This window comes from Acanthopagrus latus, chromosome 7 (assembly GCF_904848185.1).
Source record: "Acanthopagrus latus isolate v.2019 chromosome 7, fAcaLat1.1, whole genome shotgun sequence".
Classification (NCBI taxonomy): Eukaryota; Metazoa; Chordata; class Actinopteri; order Spariformes; family Sparidae; genus Acanthopagrus; species Acanthopagrus latus.
In genome coordinates this window covers 17,249,299-17,270,430 of record NC_051045.1, presented here as the reverse complement: position 1 = coordinate 17,270,430, position 21,132 = coordinate 17,249,299, and the positions used below count along the sequence as shown (strand labels likewise).

The window sequence follows — 21,132 nt, the reverse complement described above, 5'->3', positions numbered from 1 at the left end:
TATAGAAGACACACAGGACTTTAGTTCTGATAAACCAAGAGGGTCTTCTGTGTACAGCACGCCTTATGTGATATTGATTATTTGGTTGGCTCCGTGGCTTGGCTGCACTTCAGAGTCTAGATATTCTGTGCTTATTCAGCAGGACGAGCGTGGATCTATGGAGCGCCAAGTAAACTAATTGCCTGTAAAGCCGGCGACTGTTAACATTAATCTGATTATAAGAAGGTGCATCGGTTTATAATGAACTTGAGACGACATCCGGATGAGACTGAGCTATAGAAGCAACACTTGTTGACACTGACAGACAAATCCTCTTGAGACCCAACAGTCGGCCACCTGAACAAACCAAACAATCTCCTTTTAAATGATAAACCAAGCAACATTATATATATTTAACTATGCACTGAAGAGGTGGACTGAGTGGAAGTCTTCTACTGTAATGCACTAATGCCAGAATTCAAAGTTTGATGGTTTATTTTACTACGGCATCAAAACAAGACACTGATAAATTCAAAACTAGATAATTTGGTAGATGTTGGTACATTTATTAACCATGTTTGTGGTGACAAAACCAGGTATTTTTAAGCCAAATAGATATATTTTCTAAGGCCTTACCAAGCGTTTTTTGTGCCTGAATGTAACCATACAATAATTACAGCATTGTTACAACAGCAGATTGAAAACTGAAGCTAAAGAAATTTAAGATGCAACAGAAAGAAATTTAAAAAAAAACGTTTCATCATGTCCGTGGTTTGCTGAAACGTATATTGCCAACATTTATTCTGGTGATTGGATTGGACTGGATGAGTGCATGTATATTGCAGTTACAGCACGCAGGTTTGCAGCAACCAAGTGGGTGCGACACACTGCTGCCGCCAGCCTTGATGATGTGTGGATGAGACAGCACAGATACATCACACATGTATACAGAGGCCCTGTATTTTTCACATCCATTGGCCAAATCCAATTTGTTAAGACCCTTCTACGACTCACTTACGAAGCTGCGGTCAATGGAAATCACATTTCCGTGATTGGACATCCCATTATCCCGTTCGTCCAGACCTGCGCTGGGGGATAAAGCAGGGCTGAGACGGATGCCCGGGACAGACCGGAGCTGCGGCTCCAGCGAGTCCGTCGCCTTTCAAAGGGTAAAAGCCTGACATATTAGTCATAAGTGTTCTTTAAATTCATTATCATCTTAACACGCCAGCGGCACAAGTGTCAGGGGGAGGGGAAGCCCTCCTAAATGAGGTTAGTGGATCCATTTAAAGCTTCACAGTTGCTGTGCTGTCCGCTGTGTCACACGCCAGTCTCAAGACATGAAAAACATCCCCTCCTGTAATGAGGTTGCACAAGCTGCTTATAATGCAGCTGGGGACTTTCTGAGGTTAATCAATGAATGGCTGCTGCATTATATCTGTCCATAGCCTGTCTGATTTCTGAATCATACAAGTTTGTATATGTACATACCAAATAATCAAATCCATGTGATGTTTATTCTCAGACTGAAAATATATTCATGGATCAAAGTATTGACTGTAGAAATACAAACATAATATACATAAAATTCCACCATCACAGTAGAGCTGCAATGATTAAGTGATTAACTATCAAATTAATCTGCAACTTTTCTGAATATTGACTGATGTATTGAGTACATTTATTTTTAAGGGAAAAAAATCCCAAATTATCTGTTTTTAGCATCTTGTGTGTATATGTGAATATTTCTGGTTTCTTTACTCCTCTATGACAAGAAACTGAACATCTTTGGGGTGGGGACAAAACAAGACTTTTAATGACATCATCATCATCTTGAGTTTTGGGAAACACTGATTGACATTTTTTTCCCACAAATTCACAGTTGCCTAACGACATCAGAGCGAGGCAGCGGCGTCCTCAGGGCACAATTGCTTCATCCTAATAGGCTGACCTCACTGTCACCCCGCATGTGAGTGTGTTTGCATGTATGGAGATGTGAACATGATGATTCACTTGAATCCAAACAGGCTTTTACTTAAAGCAGTCCACAGTTTTTTGATGAATGCTGACAGATCTTGAGCACTCTTCTGTGTCCATTATTGTGGAATATTTCAGTTCTGACAATTAGTCAGACAGCCAGTGACAGATTCACACTAAACTGGGACGTATTTCATTTCATGAATAAACCGAAGACATTTCTGAAAACATTTAAGCCGCATTCCTAATACATACCACTTGATTTGGTTAGAACAACAAAACGACTGTAGTGTGAGGCATGAGGATATATACCGGATACATGCCGGACTGTGGGTGTTTTTGAGGCAGCATATGCTTCCTCTTATTATTAATCTTCAATTAATTAGCCTGTCCAAGTGTTATTTGTATTATTCCCTTATTACTAAGTCAAAAATAACAATAACAAGACATGAAGTGGCGTCTTATTAATGTTTTGTATGAAAACCGCTCCAAAGCAGCGCACACTATGTGATGAAGCAGACAGCGGTGACTCAGGTGACTCAGTCTTTCAATATCAAGTCAAGACAGATACACTGAGACTTGGCAGGAGCAACAAAATGCAAACCAACAAACCAATTAACACTTCCAAAGCTCAGCACACGTCTTTCCTTTAGACATCCCGAAGCAAAAGCCATGAGTGTATTTTTGAAACACAGTTCTTTGTCTGTTTGTCTCAGAATGCGCCTTTTAACACCTCAAAATTATCTTGAAATCACTTTTGATGAAAATACTGCACACACGTCTGAGGTGCCATTTAAAAAAAAAAAAAGTTCTCCTGAAGAGAGGCAAGCAAAACAGGAGATCTATTATTGTTAATTATGTCTAAGACAAGTGACACCTCAGAGAAGTCATCTACAATTAAAGCCTACGCATTAACGTAAATGTGTGTCAGTGTCCACTAAATGCGCACAGAAAAGGGGAAGAAAATGTAGGAAGTAGAAAATAGCTGGAAAGTTCAACAGGTATCAAGTAGGAGAATAACACAGGATCCAAATGTCAAATGTGCTTGTTCAACATTAAGCCGGGGCAATGGGAGTCAAAGGTGTCTTACCTCTTTCTCATGATACTGTAATGCAACTCGTCCTCCTGTTTGATGTGGGCATGATCCCCACTGGCCCGCTCGCTGCCTTCACTGTCGTCACTGCTGAAGATGGAGGCCAGCTCCTTCTTGGGCACCCTGTTAGGAGGCAGGGGGATGGTGCGTTTCTCAGCCAAGCGCCCGCGGTTCTGCACAAGGCACAAAGAAATAGGAGACGCTTGAACAACAGGATTCATATATAGGTTGTCAAATTGTTGGAACAGCTTCCCAGTGTGCTTGTGTATAATCCATCTGCATCACTTTTTGTAATGTATTTTAAACTTTGAGTATCAGTGCACCGAGTTCTCTGTAATGTAGATACATGGAGAAATGGATCCGTAACTGACTTGATAAAAAACATAAAAATGAAACCACATGAGTCAGATGTAACTCTAAATGTTAACTGAGTAAACATGAAAACTAGCTAGCAAAGAGCAGAGAAACAGAAAATAGTTCAATTAAAGTGATGGAAAAACATGGATGAATGGCTTTAAGATTCAGACAAATTCAACTGTGTGATGAAAAACTATTGTAATCATATCTACTTTTATATCTGTCAGGGGTGTGTGAGCACATCATAACTAAGCGTTTGGACCCACTGCTGTAAAACAACAGAATCTTGTTAGTGAGAGTGGTGGCTACTGAATGTAACTCAATCTCTGTGAGCATATGCATAGTCATCATATTGGTGTCACGACTGGTTAAAAGGTGCAATATGTAAGAATTGGCCACCAGTCAAATTCATGATCTAAACTAATGGAGGGCCGCATATCACCAGAGTAACCGCTAGCTGTTGCTAGCTAGCCGTGGAGCTACCAAAACAGAATGAGACTGGGACGAACCAAAGCTAGCTGGTTAGCATGCTAACTTTAGTAGACAAATTCATAGACGTCGTAATGTCAAAATTGTTCGTCATAGGCCAACTGAAATATTACATTTGTCTAACTGGGACAATGAGCTACAGTAAAACCAAAACAAGTTAATCTGTAAAATAAGCATTCAGCCCTCATCCAGATATTGCAACACTGGAATCCTCCAATACTCCATTTAAGGCCAATATTAGACTAACTACCTTTTAAAACTAGCCGTTTCTTTCCCCAGCACACAACACAGACGTCACATTTGCTATAATACTTTTCCTCTAAACCGAAGTGAGGGGCAGAAAAGTTGGTTGGTGAAATGAGTGTTTATTTTCCCCCAAAGCTGCCAGGAGAAAGCGGAGAGAAGAGGGGATAAAGAGGAGACTGTGGCCCTGGGGCGTTAGGAAGTGAAGCTGGGCGACCTTTAATGTGACCTGAAGAGGTCACTGCAGATTAACATGGTCCTATCACAGAGAGGAGGGAGGGGGGGATAGGGAGAGGGAGAGAGGAGCAGAGATATGAAGGGAGAGAGAGATGGAGAGAATATAAAGGACGGAGCCGGGGGAGGAAATCGGAGAAGAGCAGGGGAAGGGTAGGCTGAGGAGAAAAGTTAACAGGGAAGACAGGGAGAGCGGATGTGGGTTTGTACACGAGAGAGAAGAGAACAGGTGAGAAAAAAAATACAGAAATGAAAGAGAATGTGGGGAGTCAAAACATGAGAGAGAGAGAAACTCCACAGAAGTAAGGTCTGTCCGGTGTGGAGTGGACTTAGATTTGAAACTATATCCCCCCCGCCCTCTCTCTGTGCCTACATCTCTGCTCGTACTCCCGGACGCCTTCGAGCCCTCCAGCTATCCCTTCCACCACACGCAACCCTGCTCTCCACCACTCCTCCCTCCTTCCCTCGCTCCCTCCATCCCAGGAGGCGCGGCAGCATGAGTGGCAGGCGGGGGCAGGAGGAGGGATTTGGGGGCTCCTAGCCAAGAGGCAAACAGGTGCAGCCCCTCTGGAGTCGCTCAAATGGCAGACATTAAAAAGAGTTGGGGGGAAGAGAGAAAGGGAAAGATGAAAACATCCCCCAGGATGAGCAGGCCACAGAGTTCTGCACATTTCTTTCCTCTCTTATTTTGTATCATGCCTTGCCAGGAAAGAGGTTTTTCCTCCTTTCTTCTTTCCTGTCAGAGCTTTCTACAAGTTCTGCTCCAGCCTTTGAGGACAGTGGATCACTTTCTGATAGTTGTGCTACTTCCACACGCGGCCTCGGCTGCAGGAAGTTGATGCTGGAGCTCCAACAGGGCGGAAACAACGGACACAACCCACAGTTACATCTGTCAGGCACACACATCTGTTAAATACAAATTCTCCACCTCCAACTCTCTATACTGCTGTCTTCCCATCGTCAGGGTAAAACACAATATCACATGGGCGCTTCACATCGCCACCTACACACACATGTGCACACACACGCCCTCACACACACACCTGTTCCTGCTCCTTAAAATTCCCCTCTAAAAACAAGGGGATTTTACTTGGAGCACGCCAGCAGTAGAGTGTGGACAGGAATAGAGCTTCTTAGACCAGTCGTGACTGTGGCTGTGTGTGTGTGTTTGTGTGTGTATGAGCGTGTAGACAACCACCCACATGGCCGTGACATACCCAGGCTGACAGCCCCCGTCACTCCCCCCGCCCCCCCCTTCCTCTCTCTTCTCTCCTCCCGGAAAGCCCCGATCCTTTCTTTAGTGGCACTGACGCAGAACTGGGGGTGAGCTCCCACTGCTTCCGGCAACACTTCCGCAGCACGGGGGAGGGCTCTCCGAAACAAAACACGAAGCAAAACACACCCCTGGCAGCCCACGTAGGAGCGCTCAAAGGAAGGGCGCCTGAGCGCACAGGCTCATACGCGCACACACAGACACACAGACCCACGCGCGCATGTGTGCACAGAGCTGAAGCAACCTTACTGTGTGTGGTCAACCTCCTTTTCAGCCATGGAAAAAAGTCTCTCATAAAAGTCCCACTAAAAGCACCTCTATGAATATCACCTCCCACGCTTTCTGTCTGACAGTCAGGCAGCCAAGAAATATATCTGGGCTTCACATTTACACTCAAAAAAAGACACAAGTACATAGAGATTCACTAGCATGAGGACACACTGACCAACTTATTACACAACATGGACATGGACCATTATAATGGTCATGTCGGCGAGTCCTCCAATAGATACAGTTCCCTCTTAACAACTTGAAGTTGAACTTAGCTGAAATAGTGAATTATTAGAACAAATTACAGCTTTAGTTTGACACAGTAACTTTAAACACAGAAGTAAAAGTGGTATATTATAGGTATATTAGAGGTCTGACAACATGAGATGTAAATATTCTATATTAGACACTCATACTGACCTCTTGTCAATTCCCAAAGGTGCCTCTAAATATTAGAGCCCGCCCAAGACTCAATTTTTGGGGCCGATGCATCAACTGATGTGTACATAATCTTTTATCAATGATCGCTCCAATGTGGTTATCAGTAACTTGTAATGGATTCAGGCTGTTTCACAATTTCACAATAAACCTGAATGTTTAAATACGAATGAAGCAGCTAACTAGCAATGTAATAATTATGTGTCCTTTTTCAAAATTGCTTGTTTTTAGGATTCTGTAACAACAAGACTCCAGCATAAGCAAGTAAAATGATTATGAGTCTGAACTGATTTGGAAAGTTGAGACAGTCTGTAGAAGATAAAAAATTGTGATTTCAGCCAACTGTCAGGTCTTGAATGGCAGTGAATGTCATGCGGTAGTCTGAGATTTAGTGAAGTATCTGACGCACTACGATCTTGGCTCACACTGAAGGCCGTCTTGAGAAACAGTTAGAAGTCTACAGAACTATGATTTGGTCTTTTATGGGCAAAAAAAACATCATTCAGCATACATCCTCAGTTAATAGGTAGATAGTGATGGGTAAAAAAGCTTTAATATTTCAAAGAGAAACATGAATGTATGATGAGCAACGTGCGGACATTAGGAGCCATACTGAATACGCTTCTGTAACTCATTTGGTTGGCCTGAATTCATACATTTATATCAAGGGGTTTGGTTTAAAGGCAACAAAACACTCTTGTAGTGAAAAAAATATGAGCTAATATCACAGCTAAATGCTGGCCAGCAAAGGCGTTTCACTCCGAGCAGAAATTATAAGGCAATCTAATGTTTTCTCTCTAAATTTATTTCAGACTTTTAAATGAGCTCTTGGTGGAAAAGAGGACTAATAAGTGCGTGTGTGTGTTTTTTTTCTTTCTCCTTGCGTTATTTCCTGAAAGGTGCAGTGCCCCGCCGCTGGCTCCAACAAGCATTAGCAAGCACACACCCACACACACATGTACTCTCACACACACACACACACACACACAGCGGTAGCCGCCCGTGACATTCCTGCAGCTGCGGCGCTCTCTCTCCCTCGCACGCGCCCCCCCAGCGATCTCCCTGGGGGACGAATGCCTAATGAGTCACGCGCCTGTCTGCCGTTACCTCGCAGCATGTGTGTGTGTGTGTGTGTGTGTGTGTGTGGAGGCGGGATGGCGGGCCGACTTGGCGCGAGCGCTAGGGGAAAGGGGGAGGGGGAATGAGGAGACGACAGAGAGGGAGAGAGGAAAAAAAAACGAGCGTGAGGAGGGTGGGGGGGTTGAAGCGGTCATTACCGCGCTCACATAAGAGCTCTGAAGCAAGGCTATAACAAACAGTTTGTCTGCTGTGTGTTTGTGTGAGAGATCCTGAGATCCTCCAAAAAATGACTAATTCCTACTTTGTTTAGTCTCATTCTCCTCATCTCTGACTCACCCGTCCTGACATTTTGACAGGTGCACCTATGAAAGGTGATTAGCTACAAAATTGTCAGCTTTCATCAAATTGAGAGCACTCAGTATGCAAACATGACTGGCATAACCAGATTACTGTGAATAATCTGATTAAAGTAATAGTTTGATTAAAGTGTTTACATGGGCCACGGTAACCAGATTTCCCTGGTAACCCGATAATAAAGTTTATATGATGTGTTTGATAGTCAGGATAACGTCTGCAGGGATTTCTAGTAGAAGAAAATAAAAAGACCCTGTTATTGTTTTTGCTTTTATGAATTCACAGAGCACCTTAATGCAGTTTCTATTACTTAGGGTTCATCGTGACATGAAAGTTGCTTTGCGCTCATCCCAAAATAGTTTGGGTGGTGTGTGTATTAGATCATCTATTTGCATCCACTGTTCACCCTGACCTTTCTGGTGCATGTACCGAATCAAACCAGTGAAAGAAATCGGACAAAAGGCACACTACACTGCACAGTGCACAAGTAAACTGACAAGTCTTGCATTTGCCTGATCTGGTTATAATCAAATTATTAGCGAGCGCTAAAACGAAACCTGCTGCAATATCTTCAAGAACACCAAAGAGCTGCTGAATATGAATAAACTGCAGATTTATAATTAGAAGCACACTGAACTATTCTGACATGCGAGCATAATGTTCATATAGGCACTTTTATTTACATTCCTCCACCACAAACACAAACATGCATTCACCAAAAGCACACAAACAAACTAGCGCTGACACACGTTATAGCTCTAGACTGCAACCATGTAGTCGCATTTTTGGAGACAGTGCGGCTAAATCTTATAATTAGGAGCACTGGTGAATCTTGCAAATATGGCCCCAAATGTTATATCATGCTGGTAACATTTTGCCGCCAAAGCAATATATAATAATATAATATAATATAAAAGATATATGAATGGGCTGCACTGCATGTTGATTTAAGTGGGGGTCCTAAATTCTGTGCTGGTGCTCCACAACATATCAGCAGGGAGCAAAGTGAAAAAAGTTGCTCTGGAGCCCTGTATTGTCATTAATACAGAATCATGTTTAACCCCATTTTCCAATTATTAGGCAAAACAACAATTATATTTTCAAGTATCATATGCATCAGATGCATGTCAAACTGATATGCTACCAATAATGATGTCTCCAGTGACATCTGATGCAGTTAAAGCTGTGATTTGCTGCATTTCGCAAGTTCAAATTAAGGTAAAGACAACGCTTACATGTGTGAGGGACTTTTTATTAACATGGAAGTTTGAACATTCAATCTGGTCTGATTAAAGCATTTTGGACTGAAACACCGTTCTTGACTTCAGAAACACAACTATAAATTTGCCAGGAGATCAGGCAACAACCTAATCAAGTAAAACTCCTTATAAGTACAAATGTACTTTATACTTGGCAAAACAAATCTGATTCTGGATAACTCGTGTGTACATGTGTCTATGTGCTTAAGTGTGTGTGTGTGTGCGCACGCGTGGATGCGTGCACGTGTGTGTGTGGTTTATGTACAGACTTTAGGCAACACTTGGTTGTTCAAGGCCGTGTGAGAGAAAGAGAAAAAAAGTGAGAAAGCACTGTAGGGCGGACAGGCATGCGACCAAGTCCCCCGCCTCCCCCAGACACATACAGACACACACACACACACTCTTACACACACACACACTCATGCTCTCCTGCACCCTCGGCCCCCACGCGCTGAGCCGAGCGGGCAGTTGCAGCCCAGTGGAGCGGCACAGGGCAAGGGGAGGGGAAGGGGGGAGCAGTAGGGGGAGGGGGAGAGGTGCAGAGAGGGCGAGAGGCGGCGAGGTGGAGGAGGAGGGAGGGGGGCTGCTGGGGCGGCGCTGGGAGGTCAGTGGCGGTGCAGTCAAGCGTGCCAGTGCGCCTCTCGCTCTCCTCTCTCTGTCTAGTTTCTCTCCGTCTCTCCTTCATCCTCCCTTAGACTCTCTCTGTGTTTGGATTGGCCCACCGAGGCTGCTGCAGAGGAGCTTTACGGACAGGTAACGAGCCGCTCTCTCCCCAGACAAACACCGGGGGGAAGTGGAGGCGAGCGTGAAGCTGTGGTCGGTAGTTTCAGCTTATGTTTTATCTACACTCATGTAAAGATTACCACAAAGTAGTTCTATTAATTGCATCGCAACAACTAACTAAATACACAGCCACACTTTAAAACTACACTTCTCCAAGGTGTGAACATTCACTTCACTGAGGTCTAGACAAGTGACACACAACTTTGTATGCGGTGACACAAATTGAAAGATGGGCATTAATTAAGTTATGAAGAATTATGATGGAACACCAAGATAAACCCAGATGACCCTAAAAATATCTAATGTCTTTCTTATACTGATTTTTTACCACATGGGACAAAATATCGATACAGCATTATATCATATCATGACTGGCGGCGAATCAATATTTTATTAAATCATGCAGGCACTCTGAACAGATTCCCCTGACTATTTGACCAACCAGAGTCACGACTTTATGACTTCTCGTGGTGTAAACATCCCGTAAATCTGAATTCGCACAGATTGAATTCATACAAATTGTAGTGAGGCATAGTTGTATCCAACTTTAAACATTTGAACTCCAGAACTGTTCTGCCTTTTGCCGGCTTATGGCTATTTCACATTGGAATGATGACACATGTGCACAAGTTGAAATCAATGTGTGTGTGTGTGTGTGTGTGTGTGTGTGTGTGTGTGTGTGTGTGTGTGTGTGTGTGTGTGTGTGTGTGTGTGTGTGTGTGTAGTAGGCAATGGTAAGCAAAGACATTGTACATTTTTGTACATTGTACCACTCTGTGAAATTTTAGTCACAATACAGTGAAAGAATACAATACACAAGTCCTGCTGTTGCCTTACTAGTATCATGATTCCATCGTGACTGCAGTGCAACATATCGTGTTGGTACCAAAATAAAACAAAAACAATATTCCTCTTGTTTACCACTGTTCATATACAGTCGTCCTCAAAATTATTCATACCCTTGTTAATTTTGTGATTTTTTTATTTTTGCGATGAAACTAATGCATTTTTGTCACGTTTGTTTATGAATTATATGTGACCAACAAGTGAAAGAACGACAACAATACACAATTCAAGAAACTCTTAAATTCATGGGTATTTTATTGTCGGATTACCAAAAAATGCCATGTTCAAAATTATTCATACCCCTGGCAATATCTCAACAAAAATGTCCCAAATGTGTTCATCTTTGTCCCAAAGTTATTTCATGATGTCTCATTGGAATGAATACCTTTTTTGTTGACCAAATGTTAAACAAGGTTAAAAAAATAGCATCTTTCCAGAAGAGTATAAATAGTGGGAAAGTGTTCAGGTCATTGTTAATCTCTGGTCATCATGGTAAAGAAGAAGGAGCTCAGTGAGGACCTGCGTCAGCATCTTGTGCAGGCCCACAGTGAAGGAAAGGGTTACAAGGCCATTTCCAAGCAGTATGGTGTCCCTGTCTCAACCGTCCAGAGCATCATCAACAAGCACAAGAGGTTCAACACTGTCAAAAACCTCAGTGGGCGTGGCCGAAAGTGTAAGGTGTCCCCCAAACTTGCCAGGAGAATCTGCCGAGAGGTCAACACCAACCCACGGACCACAACCAAGGCCCTAATTCAAACCCTTGAGCAGACAGGGACAAAGGTGTCACGGTCCACCATTGAGCGAGTTTTGCACAGAGGAGGTCTCCATGGACGTAAACCTCGGAAGACGCCGCTGCTCAGGAAAAAACATCTGGTAGCTCGCCTGGCCTTTTGTAGAGGTCATCTGAAGCAAGATCCCAGTTTTGGTCAACCATCCTGTGGTCTGATGAGACAAAACTGGAGTTATTTGGCCATATGGATACCCAGTATGTCTGGAGGAAGAAAGGAGAAGCCTATAGACCAAAGAACACTGTGCCCACTGTCAAGTATGGTGGTGGAAGCATAATGCTGTGGGGATGTTTCTCTTCCAGTGGCACAGGCAATCTCGTCAAGGTCCAAGGTATCATGAAAAAGGAGGATTATATCAGGATACTTGATGAAAATGTCAAGGAATCTGCTGAAAAACTCAAGCTTGGCCAAAACTGGATGTACCAGCAAGACAATGATCCTAAACACACCGCCAAGGTAGTCAAGAAATGGTTCAAGGACAATGACATCAGTGTCCTGGAATGGCCAAGTCAAAGTCCTGACCTCAATCCAATTGAGAATTTGTGGCATCACTTGAAGACCAGAGTGATGGCGAGGAAACCAACCAACCTGACCCAGCTTGAGGCATTCGCCAAGGAAGAGTGGGCCAACATCCCACAGGAGACGTGCAAGAAGCTTGTGGACACGTACAAGAATCGTCTGGAAGCAGTCATAAAGAATAAAGGCTATGCCATTGACTATTAAATAAAGACGATGGACTAGGGTATGAATAATTTTGAACATGGCATTTTTTTTGGACTCCGTTAATAAAATACCCCAGAAATGATTTTTTAAAATTATTTTATATTGTTGTCATTCTTTCAATTGTTGGTCACATGAAGCTAAAACACAAATTTGAAAACAAGCATTTATTTCATCACTAAATGAAAAAATCACAAGAATCAGCAAGGGTATGAATAATTTTGAGGACGACTGTATATATATATATATATATATATATATATATATATATATATATATACATACATATATATATATATATATATATACACAGATAATGATCAACAGATTACAAACTCATCTATTTTCTCCCAACTACATCACTGAAACTCTTTAATAATAATCCAAAAGTGTATTTGTATTCACAGTTTTACTTGTGATGCTGTGCACATTAACACAGTATGGGTGTGTTTATCTGACTGTATAGATGGATGTATGAAAGTAAAACTATGAAAGGACAGAACTGTCTGCAAAGGCCTGAAGTGACAGAGCAGGCCTGCAACTATCAGAGGAAATCACATAACGAGCAACACACACACCGACGCACACAAACACACGCACACACACACACAGATGTTGGGAGGAGGGTTTTGAAAAATATTGCCCTTGGCTTTATCGTGATAAACCACATTTGGCTGATAGACAGATGCTCCATCTTATTTTAGCGGCCTACTAACATGGTCCACACCCAAACAAGCATACATCCAGTTATACAGTGTGCAACATAAGCTTACACACACAATTCAGTGTGCACTGCACACACACTTAGCTCTCTCTCCTTAAGTGGAAGCTAAATGCTAACGTGCTAAATGAAAGCGTTTATTTTAACTGAATTATTCATAGAAACACAACAAGAGGCACCAAGAAGAGTTTTAGCATGTTTGTGTGTAAGTGACAGTGACAATATTTTTATGTGTGACATGTATCTCTAACGGCGAGATTAAGACCCACGGTGAAACGAACAGATCATTAGAATCACACTTAATCTGACACAGAAAAGCGCACAAATACACCCGACACGAGCACAGTTCTGCACACTCCTGGGCCAATGACCGACTCCGGTGTTACCATAGCAACATAGCCTCAGCAACATGCACGCAATCACGCGCACAAACACACAACATATTAAGCAGAAGCAGTATACAGTAGGTAGTTGGTCTACAAAGACGACTCCACATCACATAACAGCTCAACTTCTATTATTCCACTCAATATGGTGCACTTTCATTTTAATTATCTTTTCCCCATTAACCCTATTGGAAATGGCATTATGAAAATGTAATGAGATAGACTGCAAGTTATAGGCAAAAGCGTGCACGGCTATGTTTGTGTGTGTGTGTGTGTGTGTGTGTGTGTGTGTGTGTGTGTGTGTGTGTGTGTGTGTGTGTGTGGTTGTGTGTGTGTGTGTGTTTGGTTCCACTTTGCAAGAGGAGCCCTTGATTGGAGGAGGTCTTTACGAGCCGGAGGAGGGGAGTGTAATTTCCTCCCGGCCTCCGCCAGTTCCGCTGAAATAACAGAGCAGAGGAAGCCCAGCTCTCCCGGGAGGAGACACACACACGAACACACACACGCACACACAGCAAGCAGGCAAGTCAGCCAGGCATCGCAGGCGTACAAATAATCACAGACACGCACTCATGGAGACACAGATACAAACATACAGAGCTACAAATTAACTTCAACACGCACACATGATACTGAGTATTACTCAAAAGGATGACACAAAAAAAGCAGCATCTAAAAACTTAAAAGGGGCAACACACCTAACACAGCCCGACAGCTAGCTTATCAGCAGCGCATCAATCAGGAACTGCGGATCAAAATCATCGGCACATTTAAATGCATAGCCGCAACAACAGTTCAGTTTGTGTCGTGCCGTTATAAACAGCTTGTGCCCGGGCCGACACGGCAAATTAACTTCCCCGAGTTGTGAGCGGGCAGGTGAAAAGTCTTCCCACCAGCTGCTGCACTTTTTTTTATGATCGCTTGCCTCATGCCTATAGCGAAACAAGATCACTCAAAGTTCAGCCGTCAAACTTTCAAAATAAATGACTGCATGAGGTAATTTGTGTCAGTAGGCAGGCATATAGTGTGTGTGTGTGTGTGTGTGTGTGTGTGTGTGTGAGAGAGAGAGAGAGCAAGAGAGAGAGAGAGAGAGAGAGAGAGAGAGAGAGCTCATCAGTGAGGGAGTGCTGGCTGCCATGCCCTGAGGGGAGTCAGTGGGGAGAGAGGGAGACGCCAGTACAGGCCATACAAGTCCCGCTGCCTTCCCTCCTCCGCCTAACCCTCACCGCCTCGCATGGAACTGCCAACATACTTGTGTGCGTGTGTGTGTGTGTGAGAAAGTGTCACGGTGGTATTCACTTGCAGGGTTAGACTTCAAGCTTCACCACCAGAAAGGAAAGGAAGAGACAGAGAGGGAGAGTAGGCTACAACAACAACCTTAAGGCTCCCATATCCCTGCTTACGTCAATAACAAAGTTGTACTCCGTCACGGCTGTAATTGAAGTGGAACTGTGCGAGCTCTAGCAAGCCAAAAGCTAATCACTCTGATATCTGTAATAAGCCTAAACATAAGCGAAGGGATTTTTAAATCCTTGTATTAAAAAAAAAAAAAAAAGTAAAAAAAATAAGACATGAGCATTTCTGTTTTCTCGGCCCCCGTGCCTCCCACAGGTAATTCGTTTTGGCTGAACCCAGCGTGTTAAGGTGCAGGTCTTCATTCTTGGCTGTGAAAAATGTCACCAGTTTACCTGTATCACTCAAACACCTCCGGCTTATCTAAACCGCCTTTGCCTTGCGTGCCTCGCACACAATAATCAGCAGTAGCCACGCTCAGTAGCTCGCTAAGCCTCTTACACCCTTCCCTCAAGATTAGTGCTTGGGAGCGACGACAGATGCGCTTCGTGGTGATAAAAACACACACACACACACACGCATAACCCGCCGCACCTGTGTGAACAGATTTGGCGACGGTGAGCCGGCAGTGTGCTTGCTCAAAGCTGACACACACACACACACACACACATACACACACACACACACACACACACAAAGACAGACAGACAGACAAACACACACACACACAGAGCGGTGATGCTGTAATCGTGACACACCTGCAAGGCCTCAAGGTTTGGCATGGTGCCCCATGGCCGAGCCCTGAGGGAAGCACAAGGCAAACAAAAGTTCAACAGCCAGGTGAGGAGACTGATTCAATGGGACAGAAGAGCACCGACCAATGACACCTAACGTCAAGCACCCAGACTGGACAGCTCAGTGCCTCTGAATGAACAAAAAAAAGGGCCGTTTGATACTCTGCATCTGTGAGAGGCTGAAAGTGGATTTGATATTCACGCTGAGAAAAATTAGCGTCAACGTTGACATCTGTGCCTGTAGGGTCCTTCACTGTCAAGGTTACAGAGACAGACAATGCTCCAATATACACTCATATACTCACACACACTGGTTTGAGTTTACAGAACTGGCACAACACAACTGTCACAATAAAATATCAGTATGTCTTGTCCTGCTTTCACACAAGCTTTCAAGGTGCACTATGTAGCTGGGGGGAAGAAGACTGTATGAGAACCACTGACTAATTTTGTATTTCTAAACAAACTCTCGTACTTTGCATGACTGAATCAACACATGAACAAACTGATCTTAATAGACAACGTGGTTTCATCCTGTTTTACTTTGTTAACACGTGGCGGACCCTGCCACCCTCCTAGCTTGAAACGCTGTTCTGCAGACCCTACTTTCCCCTGAGAACAACTTGTTTATTCAGTTATGGAAAAAATAAATATTTCTGAGTAATTAGGCATTAGTTCCTCATTCATAATGTAAATATCAACATTTTGACTTTGATTTTCTTATTTTCTCCTAAAACTACATACTGCTCATTTAAAGTTATTGGTTATATGGTCTGAGTTATGTTTGGAAAAAGTAAATAAAAAACAAAACATTAGTAACAAATGTACAGATACATTACAATACACAATACAACTGACTTGATTTGATATAATAGCTGAGCATTCGTAATAGGACTCTAACATGGCCTTAAAATAATATTGCAATATTTTTAGACTATATCACGATACCCGATATATACATACGTATATATTTTGACATATTGAAATCTCCTTGGAGCACTTCATAAATGTGAGGACAGGGCAACAAAATCCAACCTTACAATATTTCTTATAACCAAATACCTCGCTATCGATGTTGGGACAGTATCATAGGGACGATTATAGGTACTATTGCAAAATAGTGACACAATGAGATTTTGAATAAATAATCACCAGTGATGTGGATAATGATGAAGCAGGTAATGACACGTATTAGAACACGAAGGACAGTCTGGTGAGTTCAGAAAATACCACAATTTTACTGTAATGCAGCTTTCATAACCAGGAAAAGACAAACACTATTTCCGGTATAGCGATATCCAAAATATAAGACGATAACTTGTCTCATATCACAATAACAATATCACCCAGCCTGAATTCATCAATCAATATAACTGAGCAAAAAAACATCAAAAGCAGTAACATTACCTGCTATAAAAGACTCACCGGACTACATCTAGGTTGATCAACAAAAGTACATGGAAAGTTACCTTCACCAACGAGATGAATACTTCACTACCACAGTGAAAGATCCAGCATCTTTTAACCCTACATACTCTCTACATATATATATGTAACATATACGCAGCAAAGCCATTGTCCTATAGTCAAACTAAAACTCAGTCTTCTATGAAGCTTCCACACACATGCAGACAGACAGCACCAGCATGACAGAAGATGAAATAGTCTCACCACTGGAGATGAAATCCGACAACCAGGACAGTCACAGATTGGAGGGTGCACCTGTAAGATTCCTTTGGACATGAGAGTCTTGAGACTTTTCCCTGGAGAAAAAAAAAAAAAAAAAAAAAAAAACAGAAAACAAGAGAAACACTTTTAGAGAAATACAGTCACATCCCACATATCCTCCATGACACAGCATGTGAAAAGGTGCGAGTGGGCCCTTCATCAGCTACAAGACTTACACTTTTCAACATAAATCTTGCCCAAAATGATCCTATAAACGCAGGATAGGTGTGAAGGGGTCGGTCCCTGCAGACAGACTTGGCTCACCTCTCTACATTTTTACCATAAAGCTGAACTCCACCAACAGCCACATTGTGCTGAGCCAGAGAGACAGCAGCCAACTGCCATCTGTCTGTAAGAATCTGTATATTAAACTATTAGGCTACCATCTTTGACCTGGGGGCGACATCCCCCCCCCACACACACACACACTCACACATCTTAACGCGTGTCAGTTCTGCCTGAGTGACCTTGCGTGTGTGTGCGTAAGTGACTGCGCGTGAGTGTGGCGAGGGGGCGCGCACATCAAGCGTAATGAAAAAAATGAATTCAAACATAAAAAAAGAAATAAACCGGAACAAGATGTGTATGCTGTTGGTGTTTTCTGGTATATCTGACACCTATGTTTAAAATCAGATATTAGTTTTGTCTTGGATTGAAAAAGAAATCCACATGTAACAACTGACAAAACGCGAATGTTGTATATAATATCTGTCTCGTGGCCAAAGTGCGCTGCGTAAAAGTGTCAACACCCATGCACAAAAGCGCAGCGCTATTTGACGGAACGATCAAAAACAAACAAACAAAAAAAAAACATATTTAAACTGTCAAATATTAATTATCTATGTCTAACTTTCACCTCGGTCCCGGTGCTGCCTGACTCCAGACGCCCCGGCTCGGTGTGCGATCGCAGCCCAAACTCAGTGTCAAAGCCTCGGAGGTTATGTGGAGGATCTGCGCCTTTTCTCATCCGTCTCCTTACGCACTGACTGCTGTAACCCTTTCGCTCCAAAACTCAGCACCCGACCACGAGACTAAGTTTGTGCCCCGGAACAAGCGGCGTCTTAAAAAGTGTTTAATCGACGACCAGGTGTCCCCTCTGTACCCACAGCGGAGGCTGCTCTTACCTTTGTGTCTGATACTCCGTTTCCAATCTTTGGCAGTCTCCCGTCCACTGACAAACTGGAACTCGTTGGGGGTGAGCCACTCGCCCCTGTATTTAATTGAGGGTCCTTTGCTGCCTTGACACAATTTATTGATATAAAGCAAAGCCTTGTTTTCCCCGCACTCCACCTCGATGCACGGCTCTCCGTTGTCGAAGAAGGGCTGAAAGTCGGGGATGGAGGAGAACCTCTCCAGCATTAAGTCGTCCGTGTGATGGTGGAGGTGCTGCTGGTGATGCAGCGCCGAGTCGTGGAGCCCCAAGTACGCGCGATGATGGGCGAAAATGTGGTCGTAGGGCGGCTGATGCGGGGTCACCACGGGGATCGCGGTGGCATTTAAAGGGGCCAGGTATTCGGACTGGTTGAACGCAGTCAGTGCCATGTCGTCTCCATCCAGCCTCTCCTTTTTGATGGCAGGCATGTTAGTGGGAGCCGAGCGCCGGTAACAAGTAAAAAGCTGCTCGCCCGATCTAACTTGAGCGTCCTCTTCTCCGTCTGTGAGTTGGGCTGACCCAGACTCGGAGACGCGCCGCTTGGTTTTACGCAGAGCCCCCGTGTCGCCGCCGTCAGACAGCGGTGTGGTGAAGTTGCCGGATAGATTCCCATTCAGTAGTTTCCAGCTCGCAGCGGCGGCGGCAGCGCGCTCCGCCAGCCTCACAGTTCCTACCTCCCACATTTAATCACGCTCGCTCTGTTAATACCTGACATGCTGGGCAGCCCTGAGCCCTGGACATTGTGGTACCTACACTGATCATTACGCGTCGTGCCTGTTATGTCTTTGCCTTTGGGGAAGTTAAAGAACGATTTTTTTTTTTTTTTGAATAATCCCTGATTAGACTGAAAATCTTATTTGAATAATATATATATATAAAAAAAAAAAAAAAAAAAAAAACAGACTCGCTAGCGGGGCATTAAATCTGTCCAAGACACAATCTCACAGCCAGTGAAGGCGACAAAAAAAAAGAAACAGATGATAAAACATATCTCCTTTTTCTTGATCCTAATGTGGCATATGGCATTAATCAGAAACACAAGCCGAACATATCAGCCGTGAGATCCCTGAGTAGCTTATTTGCGCAACATTAATACAGTTGAAAGTTTTGGAAAGAGTTGTTTTTAACCCCTGTGTATGTCGCTGAAGTCACGCTGAAGTTCACAGACCCAGACCAAACAAGATTTGCACTCTCCGCCGCTTCTCAACTTGGCCCATTTAAACAGCGGAGGCTCGGCGAGAGCCGCGCACAGGAGGGGGGGACTGCGAGGGACGGCGCGTCAGTGCGTAAAATGGAGGAACCATCATCAGCGTGCAAGAGGAAGTGAGCCTGAGACTGAATCTGAGAACTCGTGCGAATGTCTATGTCTTCGTGTTTACAGTGTTGAGATGAGCACAAAGTGTTTTAAAGTCCAACAACGCTCCTCTGGAATCATTTCTACCATCAAACCATGTGTGTAAATCTACAACTCCCCTAAAAATGGCATTTTCTTGAGTACTTTCATAATAATAAAGGACCTTCAACCAAAACTATGAAAACGATCATTCACAATCGTTTTAAAGTCAGGCACAAACAGCAGCAGTCTCGAGTCAGATGGACGGAGGTGGTCAGGATCACAGATGTCACAGTCCACCGGATCTACCCATGACATCAGCGGCGGGTCCACGCACAGGCGGTTTTATGTTCTCCTCGTGCTTCTAAATTCAACCGTCTATTTGTCACACTCCACCTACAGTGACACCATCTCACCCTCTCTCCCCGCAAACTTATACTCACCTGCTGCAGCTGCTTCAGTGAGCCAGAGCTAAAACTGTTCGACAGTGTGCGCACAGCCGCCGGTGTTAAAGCCGTCCCCGAGATGTCACAGAAGTTTTAACAGTGGTTATCTTTTCTTGAGACGCTCAGTAGGTGTTAACCCTCTCTAGGTGCTAATCACAAAACTACAACATAAGTAGGTGTGATGTTGTGTGCACAAACGTTACAAAAAGGAAATCAAAATGCTTTTGTTGTTAAACTCCTACACTTAATTTTCTCAGGGCTTCCTTGTTTTTATTTAGCTTTGGGTTGGGTTGGTGTACATATAGAGAATTTCAAATGTAGCTACGTGCAACAGTTGCTGTGAACTTGTTGCTTTAAATAAAGTCCTCAGCCTGGAAGCAGGTTTTCTGAGAGCACTTTCTCTTCTCGCTGTCTGCAGGGCATGTTCCCCTGAGCTCCTGGGGCTCGTGAGCAGGACCACATCTGACCCCCATCAGTGGAGAACCACCCAGGTGGATGCACCACCAACACATGGGATAGCCATTCCAGCAGCAGAGGTGGGGTCCAGAGCGCTGTGTGTTAGGGGCCTATAAATCAGGCCAAACTGCCTCTGACACACACAGGAAGGAGGCACGCCACACCGCAGGCGGAAGCGGTGTACGGAAAAGGCCAGAGACCACAGCCTGGCCAGAACTGGTGTATCGCCTGCAGCCAGGAGCAGGCAGGCAGTACACACGGCAGACAGTTACAAAAAAAAAAAAAGAAAAAAGCTACCTCACCAAAGATGATCACAGATCAGAGATTGACATCTTTCCTTGTGGAGCTGTAATGTCTGAGGGGACGTAGTGGAACAGATTTTGCACACACAATTACAGAAAGTTAGCCTTTAAGCAGGACTTGAGAGTAACGCATCTCATTGCCCGGGACGATTGTCCCACTTAGCACATTTCCAACTGAACTGAGCACTGACTCTGTAAAGCAAGGAGGAGAGCTAATTCCTTGTTAGCTGTTAGCAGATGATAAGCAGCAGTCTTGTGGTGTGTTTGGCTAGCAGAGCTAATAGCTAAGAGTTAAATAGCCATAAGAGCTAGCCATTTGTGAAACACATGGGAAAGCTAA

The 21,132-nt window shown here is 43.8% G+C and overlaps 1 protein-coding gene across 6 annotated transcripts in view; it reads right to left on the bottom strand.

The window, feature by feature from the left end:
- Positions 1-21,132, bottom strand: part of samd11 (sterile alpha motif domain containing 11) — an 84,801-nt gene that overhangs the window by 34,546 nt on the left and 29,123 nt on the right. For 2 of the 6 annotated variants that reach the window (XM_037104856.1, XM_037104855.1), the window contains 2 exons: positions 17,046-17,137; positions 3,047-3,222 (listed from right to left, as the gene is read on the bottom strand). In XM_037104856.1, the coding sequence (XP_036960751.1) occupies positions 3,047-3,222; positions 17,046-17,117 (248 nt within the window). In that variant the 5' untranslated portion in view covers positions 17,118-17,137. Of the gene's footprint in view, positions 1-3,046; positions 3,223-17,045; positions 17,138-17,278; positions 17,370-17,958; positions 18,018-18,226; positions 19,032-21,132 lie in introns of those variants that run through there. The other 4 variants (XM_037104853.1, XM_037104854.1, XM_037104857.1 and 1 more) reach the window with 4 other exon arrangements.